Genomic DNA, 16,657 nt, shown 5'->3' on the forward strand with positions numbered 1-16,657 from the left:
GTGAAAGTATTCATCCCCCTTGGTGTGTTTCCTAGTTTGTTGCATTAAACTAACTTAAATAGATTTTGGGGGGATTTCATGTAATGGACATGTCCAACTTGGTGATGCGAAACTAACTTAGTGGGTCTTGCATCTGTATTCACCCCCTAAATAAGATCTGCAACCAGTTACCTTCAGAAGTCGCATGTTTACTTAGTCCACCTATGTGCAATCGAAGTGTCACGATCTCTGTGTGTGTGTATATATCTGTTCTGAAATGCCCCAGAGTCTGCAACACCACCAAGCAAGTGGCACCAAGGAGCTCTCCAAACAGGTCAGGGACAAAGTTGTGAAGCTACAGATCAGGGTTGGGTTATAAAAAAATATCAGAAACGTTGAACATCCCACGGAGCACCAATAAATCCATTATTAAAACATGGAAAGAATATGGCACCACAGCAAACCTGCCAAGAGAGGGCCGCCCACCAAAACTCACAGACCAGGCAAGGAGGGCATTAATCAGAGGCAACAGAGACCAAAAATAACCCTGAAGGAGCTGCAAAGCTCCACAGCGGAGATTGAGTCTGTCCATAGGACCACAAAGCCATACACTCCACAGAGCTGGGCTTTACAGAAGAGTGGCCAGAAAAAAAGCATTGCTTAAAGAAAAAAAATAAGCAAACCCGTTTGGTGTCCCAGCTAGATGTGTCAAGCTTAGAGAGACATACCCCAGGAGACTTGCAGCTGTAATTGCTGCAAAAGGTGGCTCTACAAAGTATTGACTTCGGGGGTGAATAGTTATGCACACTCAAGTTTGTCTTATTTCTGGTTTGCATCTTCAAAATTGTAGGCATGTTGTGTAAATCAAATGATACAAACCCCCCAAAAAATCTATTTTAATTCCAGGTTGTAAGGCAACAAAATAGAAAAAATAAGGGGGTTGAATACTTTCACAAGCCAAACAATTGTTCAAAGAAAAGCTTTTACTGAACGGTAGATGGTCAGCATTCAAGCAACTATTGTTGGAAAAGTCATTTGTTAACCAATTTGTAGCAGTTTTTTTCTCATAAATAGGCTTCAACACATAAATCCTTGGTTAAAAGCTTTTTTATTGGTTACAATATCAACTCCTGGCAACCCATAAGTATCACCAAGCTACTGTACAAAAAAAAAAAAATCTGGTGTGAAAAGACTATATAAAAAAATTATTCCATAACAAGTGATTATAATTTCACACAATAGCACTGTCAGAGTCATCATGGCACCAAGTCCCTGGGTTTCACTGGCTTAAAACACAAACAAATAAATAAAGACATATCTATTAAGACTGTCCCAATAGATCCAACAGCCAAAAGGCTTCCTTTGTGTTTGTGGTGATCACTAAATGTAATGCTTATTATTATCAATGTCTGTTTGCTTTTCTCTATATACGCTCCTCCGTTTTCACAACTCTGTCCAAACTCTGAAGCTGTAAAAGGTGCACCTCTAAAAATACTGCTTTGATAATATTATACCTCAATCCCCAAGGCAAGACCATCCACAAGTCAACAGAACACATGCTGCTTCCTTACTTTTGCTTTGACCTGGAAATCCAGGCCAGTACACTCTCAGGCTTTTTAATGACTTTGAATATATATGTCAAGGAGACATAAAAAAAAATATTTAAAAAATCACACTGTTCATTGCAGCCTGAGGCTCAGCATCTCATCAGGTAGGATACTCGTCATGGCTGCTCTTACCAAATAGTCGTTTCATATGATGAATACAACTATAGAAGACTGTAAAGAAATACAATGACATGGTCAAATACAGGGAGGTTGAGCACCGTGGACTACTGAAGCCTAGAAACCATTGGTCCCAGCAAACCAACATGATCAGTGGGACTGCACAGGCACATTTCAATGTGGTCACTATTTCAGGTTAAAATCGTTAATATCGGTGCATCTTATAGGGTGCTGTGGTCAAGCCTCAATTGTCAGTGTTAAAGGACATCCTTTTTTGGTCATGAATAGCTATGGTGCTCTGTTGTCCCAGGTGATGTCTGAGCTGAGGAATCAACACAATCAACAATGCTTTCAGGAGTTGGGGATTGTTTCACTGGCAGCCATGTTGGTGTAAAAAAAAAAAAAAAAAAAAAAAAAGAGACCAAACTTCATCCTGCCATTTTATGTCTTTCCTGTCTTAAAAAGGGACACATTTCTCATTGGATCCTCATCATTCACAATGAGATTAATTTAATTTGGGGAAAATAAAGTGTTTTAATAACATTGAAGGAATGTCCATATGTTCTGGGCACTTCTCTTTTATTGGGCACTTTATGAAGTCAGGCATCAGAGGACCTTGTTACAGGCCAGGCGTAATAAAATATCATTGATTTGATTCAGATTTAGAGGGGGAAAAAAGCTGACACTTTCTGTAAGCAAGTGAAGAGAAACAATGAATTGTCAATGATGACTTGTTTTCAGTTCACAGCTGCGGGTCAGCGAATGACATTGGCACAAATGTGAAAGCTAACAACTGACATGCATGTTACCCACACGAATCAGTGAGAATTTCAACACTGATATGGAATACTTTCCCCATCCAAGTCATCTCCAGGGTGTGTTTTCGGGGCGTAATAAACCACCAGCCATTTCTTTGACATTTATCTAATTAATGCAAAGCCAGGTGAAGCAGCTACAAACATACAACTAAATAAAACGTATATAAATCACTGTGATCACAGGGTGCTCCTTGTAATCAATAAATACAACATTGTACGGTAGAAATCAGAATTGTATAAAATAATATACAGCACTGTTGAGAACTGCATGCGGTTTGCACTTCTTCGGTTGTTGTCATCTGTTAAGCTTGGCTTTTAGTGTTTACTATAGTACTGATGTGGCTCTGTGCGTCACAATTGCTTGATTTCAGCAAATCATTTGACTGTTATAGCAGGTTAAAGCCTGCCTCATTCTTTACCCAGTGCCAATTTTTCTAACCGAGACAATTATCTTCTAGCGTTCTCTTGGGGCCCACTGAAATAGTGGCGCCTCATTAGGCAACTGGGTGATTGAGGTCAACTGAAATGTTGGAAAAAGTGAAGGTTTGAACTACAGGCCCAACATCTGAGTTTCTGGCCAGTTCCGGTCAATGTTGGCAATGAGATTGGCAGAATGATCTCAAGCCACAGATCCTTCTAATACGAACCACATGGATCCAATGCATGTACTAATATATATATATATATGAGAGAGAGAGAGTTGTTTAGGAAGTTAGGGTGTATAACTAAAAAAAATAGTCACCCTTATTCAAGTGTTGCCTCCAAACCAAAGTTTTCTTGCGAGGAAAACGGAAGATGACTGATGCACAAACTAACAAAGTCTTGTCAGAGACACAGGCAACTGCCAAAATAAAGAATACGCCAACATAAAGTGTGTTAAGGTGTTGTGCCACCATGAGCTGTCAAGAGGAACGTCAATACACCTTGGCATAGATTCTACAAGTGTCTGGAACTCTATTGGAGGGATGCAACATCATTCTTCCAAAATAAATTCCATCATTTGGTGTTTTTGTTGATGGTGGAAAACGCTGTCTCAGGTGCCTCTCCAGAATCTCCCACAAGTATCCAATTGGGTTGAGATCTGGTGACTGAGACGGCCATGGAATATGACTTACATTGTTTTCATTCTCATCAAACCATTTAGTGACCACTCGTGCCCTGTGGATGGGGGCATTGCCATCCTATGGGGGGGCATAGCCATGGTAGCCAAAATAATGGCCTGCCAAGAATTTTAATACATGACCCTAAGCATGCTTGGATGTTAATTTCTTAACTCAGGAACCGAACCTGCCTGTGTGGAAGCACCTGCTTTCAATACACTTTGTATCCCTCGTTTACATTATTTTAGCAGTTACCTGTACCTTCTCCCTGCTGTTGGGCAGTATGTTGCATGTGTTCTTTGTTTACATTTGAGGAGCATAATCTAGCCCTCTACCAAGTGAACTTTCTTCTCCAGCAATACTTAAAACTGTTGATAATGTTTGTTTTTGTGAGGGGGGGAAAAAAAATAGATAAAGGACCAACATTGTTTTATAATAACATTACAGGCTTTATGGTGGCACTGCTGATTTCTAGTGACAAGATTTTTTAAACCAACAGTGTTAACGTTACTGACTCAACTAAACCACCCTGTTGATGGTTTATCAAGAGCTTCTAAAATAAAATTGAAGATGACATAGCAAGAAGCTATTAAAGGCATCTTCCCTCAAGTCCACTCGGGGAAGGATTTACTCACAGCTCATTGAGCAGTCACTTTTTTCACATCTTAATGCTTCGACTGACCAGCCTCCGTTAGAGACTGTATAGACTGCAAGCATTTCCAATTCTCTGTACTTCTTTAGTCCTATGATATAGGCCTGAGCTAGCTCACAGTAGCCCCAGGATCACACTCCTTGGAACCTTCCCCTGTCAGTTTGGAGCCCTACGTTTGATACCATTGGGCCCTAGATTTCCCCTATCCTCAGTGGTCAGATGGAGGCCGCCATTGTAAATAAGAAATTGTTCTTAACTGACTTGCCTAGTTCAATAAAGGTTAAATGTAAAGGCTTTGGCCTTTGGGGTATATGCAGTAAAGCCTCTATTAGTAATTGATCGCAACATATGTATTACATATCACACTATTGTTGATTTGCAAGGCGTGGGCGTGATGTAATACCATTTGCCATACAATCGCGGTTTTGAACGTAGCCCAAGACCCTGTTTGTAAAGGGCTTTAGGCTGTAGTTTCACACTGCTTTGAGTTTGTTAGACTGCAGAGAGACTGTGCCTCCAACAACTACAGTGGCTGTGTATCACAGCCTAGAAGAAATAGTTTCTAGAAAAAGGGATTTGGCTAAAACTGCGGCATGACTAAAAAAAAAAACTAACCTTATTAGTCAGTCTCTACAAAACGACCACAACACTTGTGTTCCAAAAACAACATGTTTGTTGAGAGGAATGCCACCAGTTCATAACTCATATCGTTACCTATCATCAACATGAATATACAGTATTTTAGTTACAGTACATGTGTGCATGCCTTTGCCGCTAGACCATCACACGTGCACACATGCGCGCGCACACACACACACACACACACACACACAAATGTCCATTATGTTGTACATGAGGCAAGTGAGAAAATCAGAATTGTGTTATCGTCTAGTACTGTGAATATTATATACATTAAACAATGTAAGGCAAACAAAACAAAAAGGGTGGGGATAAAAACTACAAAAATATATACATACACATTATATATGCATATATATACACACACACACACACAAAATGCTATGCATATATACTGTATTTATATATACATTTACATATTACACACGGGACTGTCCTCTAATTTGGCGGTAACCACGGTAACATGCGCTCTAGTGCTTCACCTGTCCAAAAACAAGAAGGGATGCGAGGTTGTTTTTTCTTTTTCATTTTTCTTTTTTTTTCTTTGATTGGTCATTATACCTGTGGGTACTGAGAGCTCTGTGTAATTAATAAGTGAGTAAAAAAAAAAATGTAGAAAGAGTTGTTACTCTGGCTGTGGATTGGACGGGCGGAAGGTGGGAGGTGTTGGACGGGCGTTGGTGGTGGGAGACAGTGTTCACCCTCAAGTCCAAGCCCAGCAGTATGGGTGGGCGGATTGGTGGAGGGGGGTGAGCTGGAGGGTTTAATTCCAGATTCTGAGGAAACTGTCCCATGAGCCCGTGGCTACAGCCATGCCGTCGTCTGTCACGCCTAAACAGCTCACCCTGTTGTCGTGACCGGCCAGGACACCTAGAAATAGAAGAGAGAGAGAAGAGAGAGGGGGAGATGGAGAGAGCGAGGTGGAGATGGAGAGAGCAAGAGGAACAATAGAAGGGGGAGTCATTGTGAGTCAACGTACAGCCAGTGTTTAACCAACTATGTACCGACTACGTTTCCGTCGATGAGTGCAACTGCCAAATGAATCCCTAGCACAAAACCTTAAGGGGGGACCAAGAAAGGTTGTGTTTAAAAAAATAATTTTTAAAGGGATTTAAATTAGTAGCCTGGTGCGGCCCCCTCCACTACCGTACCTGCACGCTCGGCCTTGAGGGTGTCCCACACGTTGCAGTTGAAGTCGTCGTAGCCGGCCAGCAGCAGACGGCCACTCTTGGAGAAGGCCACTGAAGTGATGCCGCAGATTATGTTGTCATGCGAGTACATCATCAGCTCTTGGTCGGCGCGCAGGTCAAACAGGCGGCAGGTGGCATCGTCCGAGCCCGTGGTAAAGGCGTTGCCGTTGGGGAAGAACTGCACCACAAAGACAGAGAGAATGGGTTAGGTATAGTGAATTAAGTTATAACAAGAGAGAATGGGTTAGGTATAGTGAATTAAGTTATAACAAGAGAGAATGGGTTAGGTATAGTGAATTAAGTTATAACAAGAGCGAATGGGTTAGGTATAGTGAATTAAGTTATAACAAGAGAGAATGGGTTAGGTATAGTGAATTAAGTTATAACAAGAGAGAATGGGTTAGGTATAGTGAATTAAGTTATAACAAGAGAGAATGGGTTAGGTATAGTGAATTAAGTTATAACAAGAGCGAATGGGTTAGGTATAGTGAATTAAGTTATAACAAGAGAGAATGGGTTAGGTATAGTGAATTAAGTTATAACAAGAGAGAATGGGTTAGGTATAGTGAATTAAGTTATAACAAGAGCGAATGGGTTAGGTATAGTGAATTAAGTTATAACAAGAGAGAATGGGTTAGGTATAGTGAATTAAGTTATAACAAGAGCGAATGGGTTAGGTATAGTGAATTAAGTTATAACAAGAGAGAATGGGTTAGGTATAGTGAATTAAGTTATAACAAGAGCGAATGGGTTAGGTATAGTGAATTAAGTTATAACAAGAGAGAATGGGTTAGGTATAGTGAATTAAGTTATAACAAGAGAGAATGGGTTAGGTATAGTGAATTAAGTTATAACAAGAGAGAATGGGTTAGGTATAGTGAATTAAGTTATAACAAGAGCGAATGGGTTAGGTATAGTGAATTAAGTTATAACAAGAGAGAATGGGTTAGGTATAGTGAATTAAGTTATAACAAGAGAGAATGGGTTAGGTATAGTGAATTAAGTCATAACAGTGTACTTTATCTTACACATTTTCTACACTCACTGCTTCATCTAATGTGAACATGATGTTTTATAATAATCTGTGTTTAGTGTAAGGTGATCGTGATGTTAAAGTAATACTTTTCTGTAAAAGCTGTTCACCACTGGAACCAACTTCCAGAATGGTTCAAATGTGTCGCAGATACCTGGAATTATACAGATAACCCTAGTGAGGATGTCTGTCCTATAGAGAGGACACATCTAACTGCCTTATCAAATCCTGGAATTATACAGATAACCCTAGTGAGGATGTCTGTCCTATAGAGAGGACACATCTAACTGCCTTATCAAATCGTGGAATTATACAGATAACCCTAGTGAGGATGTCTGTCCTATAGAGAGGACACATCTAACTGCCTTATCAAATCCTGGAATTATACAGATAACCCTAGTGAGGATGTCTGTCCTATAGAGAGGACACATCTAACTGCCTTATCAAATCCTGGAATTATACAGATAACCCTAGTGAGGATGTCTGTCCTATAGAGAGGACACATCTAACTGCCTTATCAAATCCTGGAATTATACAGATAACCCTAGTGAGGATGTCTGTCCTATAGAGAGGACACATCTAACTGCCTTATCAAATCCTGGAATTATACAGATAACCCTAGTGAGGATGTCTGTCCTATAGAGAGGACACATCCAACTGCCTTATCAAATCGTGGGGTTTTTTCCCCTTATTTTTTTTGTGGTGGAAAACGGAGTGCATGAAACACAACACATCAACCAGAACGAAGTGAATTGTTAAAACATTTCTAGGCTGTTTGTGAAGCTTTCATTCAATTGCCCATCCCTGTTGCACACAACAAGCTTCTCTGTCACAAGGGGATTTATGACAAATTTAAAATAAAAGCCTCAACAGTGATACAGTCTAATCTGTTACTGAAATCGCACTTTAAATGGCACTTACTATAGACTTTTTTAAATTTGACCCCTTGAGACAGGAAAACATGTTTTTTTATTAAGTTGAACATGTACTCTTTATGACAGAATGTAAAATGTTAAACTACCCAAAATGTAGTCTATTTGTAGACAGACCCATTTAGTTTCCTTATATCCTACAATCCATTTTCAGGTTGTCTTCTTTTTACTTGAATAAGAATCAGATTACATTGTCAGACAAATCTGTATCGTTTTCTGGCGATGTTGGCAAAAAAAGTGAATGTGATAAACCAAATATAATGTTTGTGGTATCTGGTCTGGAAAGCTTTATGATAACATGTTTGTGTGCTGTATGTTAATTACCATCCTACAATGTAAAAGTTCTTCATATCAAAACACTATAAAACTCCTGGGTCTACTACTCACGCAGACAGCGTTAATGTCGGACACGTGGCCAGTGAAGGACTGCCTGCACATGCCGTCCCGGACATCCCACAGCTTGGAGGAGGCGTCACAGGCCCCCGACACAAAGGTCTTGAAGTCGGGACTAAGGGACAGACTCATCACGTCCCCCGTGTGGCCCGTAAAGCTGGTGGCCATCTGACCCGTCTCGATGTCCCATAAAGCACTGATACAAAGAGGGGGAGGGGGAGGGAGGTGAGTGGGAGAAAGAGAAGAGGTATGAGGGTACAGGGAAGATGTTGAGACTTGAAATGATTGGATGATGAATGGGGAGGTGCACTGGTTTCTCCTGTGTGTGTGTGTGTGTGTGTGTGTGTGTGTGTGTGTGTGTGTGTGTGTGTGTGTTACAGTCTGACACACAGGTGTTAAGGTAAAAATCTAGATGTTATGGTAAAAAGTGTTGAAGGGTATATCTGAGTGTTGATTCTAGTGGGGTTAACGCCAGTGTTATATCTGAGTGTTGCTTCTAGTGGGGTTAATACCAGTGTTATATCTGAGTGTTGCTTCTAGTGGGGTTAACACCAGTGTTATATATGAGTGTTAATTCTAGTGGAGTTAACACCAGTGTTATATCTGAGTGTTGATTCTAGTAGGGTTAAAGCCAGTGTGATGTCTGAGTGTTGATTCTAGTAGGGTTAAAGCCAGTGTTATATCTGAGTGTTGCTTCTAGTGGGGTTAACACCAGTGCTAATTCTAGTAGGGTTAAAACCAGTGTTATAGTTGAGTGTTAATACTAGTTGGGTTAACACCAATGTTATATCTGAGGTTTGCTTCTAGTGGAGTTAACGCCAGCGGGATTGAAATTGACACCACGTGGAAAATAAATTAAATGTAATTTGAATCAAAACTACACGGTGTTGTGGTTTCTCAACTGAGTTGAATTCATTTCAGTTTTTTATTCATTTTATTTAACCTTTATATAACTAGGCAAGTCAGTTAAGAACAAATTCTTATTTACAATGACGGCCTACCCCGGCCAAACCCTAACCCAGACGACGCGAGACCAATTGTGTGCCGCCCTATGGGACTCACAATCACGTCCGGTTGTTATACTGCCTGGAATCGAACCAGGGTCTGTAGTGATGCCTCTCGCACTTGAGATGCATTGTCTTAGACCGCTGCGCCACTCGGGAGCTCACTCTGTTCTCTGTGTGAAAAGACCTGGAAGAGGCCTCATAATCATTCTTCCCAGAATGCTTTGTTGCAGGTATATAATATCTATGTTTCTGCACGCACATTGATTGATTAATTGATCTCATACTATACAAAGATAAATAACTAAAATAATTCTAAACTAATCCACCCGATACTGAAATGGTTGTTCCAGTTTAGATGGTTTAGGTCAGCGATTGGCATTTGTTGGTCTGCGAAATGTGTAGAATTCCAGGAAATGAACTCTAAAACCTTCTAGAATAGTACTTGAGTACCCCTGATCTAGAGAGTCAAGTTGTGTTCTTCCTCCCACACTACATCAATAAACTCACCAGGTTGTGTCCCCGGAACTAGTGACAATCTGGTTGTCATCCAGGAAACGACAGCAAGACAAATAGCCTGAAAAATAGAGGTTGAAAATAACAATTTCGGGCTAAATACGCAGTATTAACATCAATACCATATTATGTCATTACCGCTACATTTCATAGCGGTTCTCAGAGCATCCTTTTTCAAATGAAATATTCTTAGTATAAGATAAACTGGGCTTGAACCAATCAAAGACGTTGATGAGTTGAAATTGTTCCATTTCCTCTCTAAAATGGCAGTATTCCGCCTTCTCCAGTGTGTACCTGTGTGTCCGGGTAGCTCACGGGTGACGCGCACGTTTCCCTCGCGGGTCTTCAGGCTGTAGATAGAACAGATGTTGTCCAGGCCTCCGCACGCCACGTAGTTCCCAGAGGGCGCGTAGGCACAGGTCATCACCCAGGAGGAGCGCAGCGGGATGGCATGCATCTACGGAACACACAAACATTATTGTTTAACGCTTGTGCACCAGGGCTGTACAACAGAAAATTCTGTCCATTCAGAAAGGACCAAATCCTAACTTGAGCTCTGCACACAACCTGTATTGTGGCATCCAAAGTCCAAGTTCTAGTTATGCGTTCAGATCTTATGTTAGGATCCATCCTGAAGTGAATTCACATTCAAATTCAGGAATAGAAATATCCTAGAAAATATAGAAAATAAGGAGGCAATTCTTTCAAAAAAAATTCACTTTTTTATTGAAACTGTATTTAAGTCAGGGTGAATTTACTTCCTGATATGACCTAATTGGAAATTGAGTTGAACCCAACCATGCTTAACTTAATCACTCAGGAGTAGAATGTAAGACACTATGCAGAAAAGAACCAAGGACAACGAGGATAGCAATGTTTCCTACAGCGCGAGGTATTTTACTGGTGTCCGTTTGTCTTTGATGTTATTTGAGAGAGGGAATTTACGCAGGTGCAGTTTAACACCTCACTATTTGAGAGAGGTTACGCAGGTGCAGTATAACGTCTCACTATTTGAGAGAGGTCACACAGGTGCAGTTTAACACCTCACTATTTGAGAGAGGTTACGCAGGTGCAGTATAACGTCTCACTATTTGAGAGAGGTTACACAGGTGCAGTATAACACCTCACTATTTGAGAGAGGTCACACAGGTGCAGTATAACACCTCACTATTTGAGAGAGGTCACACAGGTGCAGTATAACGTCTCACTATTTGAGAGAGGTCACACAGGTGCAGTATAACCATTCACTATTTGAGAGACACAGGTGCAGTATACACAGGTGCAGTATCACTATTTGAGAGAGGTCAGGTGCAGTATAACCTCTCACTATTTGAGAGAGGTCACACAGGTGCAGTATAACGTCTCACTATTTGAGAGAGGTCACACAGGTGCAGTATAACGTCTCACTATTTGAGAGAGGTCACACAGGTGCAGTATAACACCTCACTATTTGAGAGAGGTCACACAGGTGCAGTATAACACCTCACTATTTGAGAGAGGTCACACAGGTGCAGTATAACACCTCACTATTTGAGAGAGGTCACACAGGTGCAGTATAACACCTCACTATTTGAGAGAGGTCACACAGGTGCAGTATAACATCTCACTATTTGAGAGAGGTTACACAGGTGCAGTATAACGTCTCACTATTTGAGAGAGGTCACACAGGTGCAGTATAACGTCTCACTATTTGAGAGAGGTCACACAGGTGCAGTATAATGTAAGTCTTACCTTGTTAGTTGTGTAACTGTCCCAAATGATTAATTTGCCATCTTGGGAGGCGCTTACAAGTAACCTAGACGACAGAGAGTATGGTTTCATTATATTGAAGGGTTTGACCTGTCATCACATCACACTGGCATACAAAAAAAAAGCAATGGAGCTAGTTAGAGGACACCTAATGCATGCATAACTAATGTAGCCAGAAAACCTTCTGCTTCCAAAGCAGTTTAAATACGGTGTGACCCTGGAGACCTCTACTTCCCTCTTCTCCCCCCCCTCCCACTCTGGTGGGACACCCCACATGCCAGGATCGCTGTACGAGCCTTCCAGGATAGCGACCACTTTGGATGAGCCATTTCATGTAATATTAATTGCCCCAGTTATCTAAAAAGGCGCTACAGTCGAGAGGGGAGACAGGAAGAGAAAGAGAGTGACGGGGAAGGTGGAGAGACGGGGGAAGGAAACCAATAGAGCGACAGAGGGAGGAAGAATAGAGAGGTAATGATAGAGAAAATTAGGGACAGAAAGAGAGGGAGATCGCCTACCCCCCCCCCATTTCCCTGCCACCCACTGTCTGTGTTTCCATCTCTTCAGTGATAGGAAGTGGGTTGTCCTGTCCCCCCCCCCCCCATCTGTAGCGAGCCAAGCGCTCAATAAAGGGAGAGCTGTGCTGCTAAAATGTCAACTACTGTATATAAAATAAACACAGGCTGTTTGTCCTCCAGGTGGTTCACTCAGAGTGCAGACGCACAAATCGGATGTATTTGGGAGCTGTACTCCAATGGCTCACATTTCAAATCAGGGTATCAATTTGAAATCAGTCGATGCGACTGTACTAGTCCGCATGGCAACAGTACAGTGATTGGTTAAAAATGTGCCTCTGCTCCATGTGGCGTAGTATTGAACTAGTAGCACATAGCTAGTTATGGATTCAATCCAGTTGTAACAGTGAAAGGAACTTTTGACTTTCTGTCCGAAACCCACAGGACACAAGCAGCCAGTGCTTAAGAATATGGAGTTTTAGTATTGGTGATAGTAGTGGTGGTGGTAGTAGTAGTAGTGGTGTAGTATAGCAGCCGTAGTGGTAGTAGTATATTAGTAGTATAGTAGCAGTAGTGGTACAAACTAGTAGTAGTACTAATAATAATACATTTAATTTCTATAGTGCTTTTCATTAGAGTTACCTCATAGGACTTAGGCAAAAATAAAAAGGACAAAAACATTTAGAATCAAGGGAGGTAAAATATCAGTATCAATAGAAGTATAGTAGTAGAAGTATTGTAGTAGTATAAATAGTGTAGAAGTAGTAGAAGTATTATATAAATAGAAGTATTGTAGTAGTAGAATGATTATGTCAATAAAAGTATAATAATAGTAGTAGTAGTATAGTAGAATATTATTAGTGTAGTAGTAGTAGTAGTAGACGTATAGTAGTAGAAGTATAGTAGTAGTATAAGTATAGTAGTATTATATAAGTAGTAGTAAAAGCTTAGTAGTATTGTAGAAGTATTATGTCAATATAAGTATAGTAGCTGAATATAAGTAGTAGTATAGCAGTAGTAGAACTATAGTAGTAGTATAGTAATAGTAAAGTATAAGTAGTGTAGTAGTAGTAGTACTATGGTATCGGTAGTAGTAGAAGTACTGTAGTAGTAGAAGTACTGTAGTAGTAGTAGTAGTATAATTATTGTAGTAGTAGACGTATTGTTGTTGTAGTAGTAGAAGTATTGTAGTGGTAGTAATAGTAGTAGTACTATAAATATGGTAGTAGTAGAAGAGTAGTAGTAGAAATATTGTAGTAGTAGAAGTATTGTAGTAGTAGTATTGTAGTAGTTGAAGTATAGTAGTACTATAGTATCAGAAGTAGCATTGCCAGACCTGGAGTCGGTGCCCCAGTGCATTGCATAGATCTTGGCGAGGTGGCCCCTGAGAGTACGCCGCGTCCTCATCTGTATCCGGCCCACTGAGTCCAGACCAGCTGTGATCTGCCAAGACACCAGGCCCAAAGGAAACATCATCAGCATAATACACCACAGCCTTTCATAAACTTCAGGCTAGTCTGGAGTTGAATCCAAATATGTCAATGTTATTTCATAGCCTAATAGCTACGCCATTTGCTTCACAGCTATGTTTGTTTCATAGCTATTTGAGTCTTAGCTTAGTGGTTAATATTCAATCAAAACGGATACAGGCTCTACATGGTAAGACTAGAAACACCCTGGGATTTCAGATGGTCAAAAGAGGCTCAAATTCAAGCGAAACAATGTACTTCCTTATCCTGAAAGCCTGCTTACTGGTTGCGATTGGAAGGATACCAACAGGTCATGTATATGTAGATGGTGGTAAATGTTTGGCTTTAACAAGCACACAAGATAGCTTGATCCAAGTTGTAACATGCACTTATTTCTATGTACAGTTGAAGTCGGATGTTTACATACATCTTAACCAAATACATTTAAACTCAGTTTTTCACAATTTCTGACATTTAATCCTAGTAACAATTCCCTGTCTTAGGTCAGTTAGGATCAACAATTAATTTTAAGAACGTGAAATATCAGAATAATAGTAGAGAGAAGGATTTATTTCAGCTTTTATTTCTTTCATCACATTCCCAGTGGGTCAGATGTTTACATACACTCAATTAGTATTTGGTAGCATTGCCTTTAAATTGTTTAACTTGGGTCAAATGTTTTGGGTAGCGATCCACAAGCTTCCCACAATAATTTGGGTGAATTTTGGCCCATTCCCCGTGACAGAGCTGGTGTAACCGAGTCAGATTTGTAGGCCTCTTTGCCCGCACACACTTTTTCAGTTCTGCCGACAAATGTTCTATAGGAATGAGGTCAGGGCTTTGTGATGGCCACTCCAATACCATGACTTTGTTGTCCTTAAGCCATTTTGCCACAACTTTGGAAGTATGCTTGGGGTCATGTCCATTTGGAAGACCCATTTGCGACCAAGCTTTAACTTCCTGACTGATGTCTTGAGATGTTGCTTCAATATATCCACATAATTTTCCTACCTCATGATGCCATCTATTTTGTGAAGTGCACCAGTCCCTTCAGCAGCAAAGCACCCCCACAACATGATGCTGCCACCCCCGTGCTTCACGGTTGGGATGGTGTTCTTCGGCTTGCAAGCCTCACCCTTTTTCCTCCAAACATAATGACGGTCATTATGCCCAAACAGTTCTATTTTTGATTCATCAGACCAGAGGACATTTCTCCAAAAAGTACAATCTTTGTCCCCATGTGCAGTTGCAAACCGTAGTCTGGCTTTTTAATGGTGGTTTTGGAGCAGTGGCTTCTTCCTTGCTGAGCGGCCTTTCGGGTTATGTCGATATAGGACTCGTTTTACTGTGTATATAGATACTTGTGTACCCATTTCCTCCAGCATCTTCACAAGGTCCTTTGTTGTTGTTCTGGGATTGATTTGCACTTTTCGTACTAAAGTGCGTTCATCTCGAGGAGACAGAACGCATCTCCTTCCTGAGCGTTATGACGGCTGCGTGGTCCCATGGTGTTTATACTTCCGTACTATTGTTTGTACAGATTAACGTGGTACCTTCAAGTGTTTGGAATATGCTCCCAAGGATGAACCAGACTTGGAGTTCTACAATTGTTTTTCTGAGGTCTTGGCTGATCCCATGATGTCAAGCAAAGAGGCACTGCGTTTGAAAGTAGGCCTTGACATACATCCACAGGTACACCTCCAATTGACTCAAATGATGTCAATTAGCTTCTAAAGCCATGACATAATTTTCTGGAATTTTCCAAGCTGTTTAAAGGCACAGTCAAGTGTGTGTATATGAACTTCTGGCCCGCTGGAATTGTGATATAATTCACTGTAAGTGAAATAATCTGTCTGTAAAAAAACTGTTGGAAAAATTACTTGTGTCATGCACAAAGTAAATGCCCTAACCGACTTGCCAAAACTATAGTTTGTTAGCAAGAAATTTGTGGAGTGGTTGAAAGAAACAAGTTTTAAATGACTCCAACCTTAGTGTATGTAAACTTCCGACTTAAACTGTAAGTAAATGTGTAATCCTTTACCTGTGAAAGAGTGGAGTCACTACAGGCTTTTCTAGCATCCTGTAAAAAAAAAAAAAGTTCAGAGTTCAGAGTTTTGAGAGACTGAAAGGTTCTAACATATAAGGTGCATATAAGGAAACAGAGTATATCAGACAGCAGTTCCAGTATCAGTATAATATGATTTGAATGGCTGATAGATAGATGCCAAGGAATGGCATCGAATGCTTATCTGAAACATTATTCTGCAAATATCTTTACGGTTTAGATAAGACACACACAGACACACACCCCATACCCGGATTTGATTGCGTAGTTGCTCTGCTTCCTGCCGTAACTGTTCCAGCTCACTCATTGTCCCTCTGTGATGTGTTCAGGAATACTGGGTTTGTAAAAATAAAAAAAACACACAGACGAGTTGATACCTGCAAAACACAGACAGACAAACTTTCAGAGGAGCACTTCCCTAGGCTGGAATAAACATGGACATCCTGTGGATGGGGCTGCTTTGGCCTGAGTGGAGGGGCAATAGCCTGTACCCAGACACAGGCAGCCTGTACCCAGACACAGGCAGCCTGTACCCAGACACAGGCAGCCTGTACCCAGACACAGGCAGCCTGTACCCAGACACAGGCAGCCTGTACCCAGACACAGGCAGCCTGTACCCAGACACAGGCAGCCTGTACCCAGACACAGGCAGCCTGTACCCAGACACAGGCAGCCTGTACCCAGACACAGGCAGCCTGTACCCAGACACAGGCAGCCTGTACCCAGATACAGGCACTACTAGGGGAGGCCCGGGTCTTCAATCCCCTCCAGTCTGGTTCAAAAGGTCATAGACTCTAACCTTTTCCACTCAATCAGGCCTGGTGTTTTGCACTGTGCTGCTTTAGCTCCATGCCCGGCCATTGATTGTTTGAATATGAT

General features: G+C 41.1%; 1 protein-coding gene and 1 long non-coding RNA gene across 7 annotated transcripts in view; one reads left to right on the forward strand and one right to left on the reverse strand.

Annotated features, from left to right (window-relative positions):
• Positions 1 to 1,070: 1,070 nt before the first annotated feature.
• LOC118401568 (guanine nucleotide-binding protein subunit beta-4) overlaps positions 1,071 to 16,657 on the reverse strand; it is a 45,767-nt gene continuing 30,180 nt past the window's right edge. For 2 of the 4 annotated variants that reach the window (XM_052475344.1, XM_052475343.1), the window contains exons 2-10: positions 16,029 to 16,155; positions 15,755 to 15,793; positions 13,581 to 13,687; positions 11,712 to 11,775; positions 10,275 to 10,437; positions 9,975 to 10,041; positions 8,455 to 8,656; positions 6,064 to 6,280; positions 1,071 to 5,782 (exon numbers count right to left, since the gene is read on the reverse strand). In XM_052475344.1, coding sequence (XP_052331304.1) covers positions 5,676 to 5,782; positions 6,064 to 6,280; positions 8,455 to 8,656; positions 9,975 to 10,041; positions 10,275 to 10,437; positions 11,712 to 11,775; positions 13,581 to 13,687; positions 15,755 to 15,793; positions 16,029 to 16,085 — 1,023 coding nt within the window. In that variant the 5' untranslated portion in view covers positions 16,086 to 16,155 and the 3' untranslated portion in view covers positions 1,071 to 5,675. The remainder of the gene's footprint in view (positions 5,783 to 6,063; positions 6,281 to 8,454; positions 8,657 to 9,974; positions 10,042 to 10,274; positions 10,438 to 11,711; positions 11,776 to 13,580; positions 13,688 to 15,754; positions 15,794 to 16,028; positions 16,156 to 16,657) is intronic. The other 2 variants (XM_052475347.1, XM_052475346.1) reach the window with 1 other exon arrangement.
• On the forward strand, positions 6,297 to 8,441 carry LOC127910679 (uncharacterized). 3 transcript variants are annotated; one of them, XR_008075735.1, is made up of 3 exons: positions 6,297 to 6,389; positions 6,429 to 6,740; positions 6,780 to 8,441. It is a non-coding gene; the product is annotated as an uncharacterized LOC127910679 (long non-coding RNA). The 3 variants fall into 3 exon arrangements; XR_008075733.1 differs by having other exon boundaries at positions 6,300 to 6,740; positions 6,780 to 6,974; positions 7,014 to 8,441; XR_008075734.1 differs by having other exon boundaries at positions 6,300 to 6,545; positions 6,585 to 6,740.

Source organism: Oncorhynchus keta, chromosome 22 (assembly GCF_023373465.1).
Source record: "Oncorhynchus keta strain PuntledgeMale-10-30-2019 chromosome 22, Oket_V2, whole genome shotgun sequence".
NCBI lineage: Eukaryota > Metazoa > Chordata > Actinopteri > Salmoniformes > Salmonidae > Oncorhynchus > Oncorhynchus keta.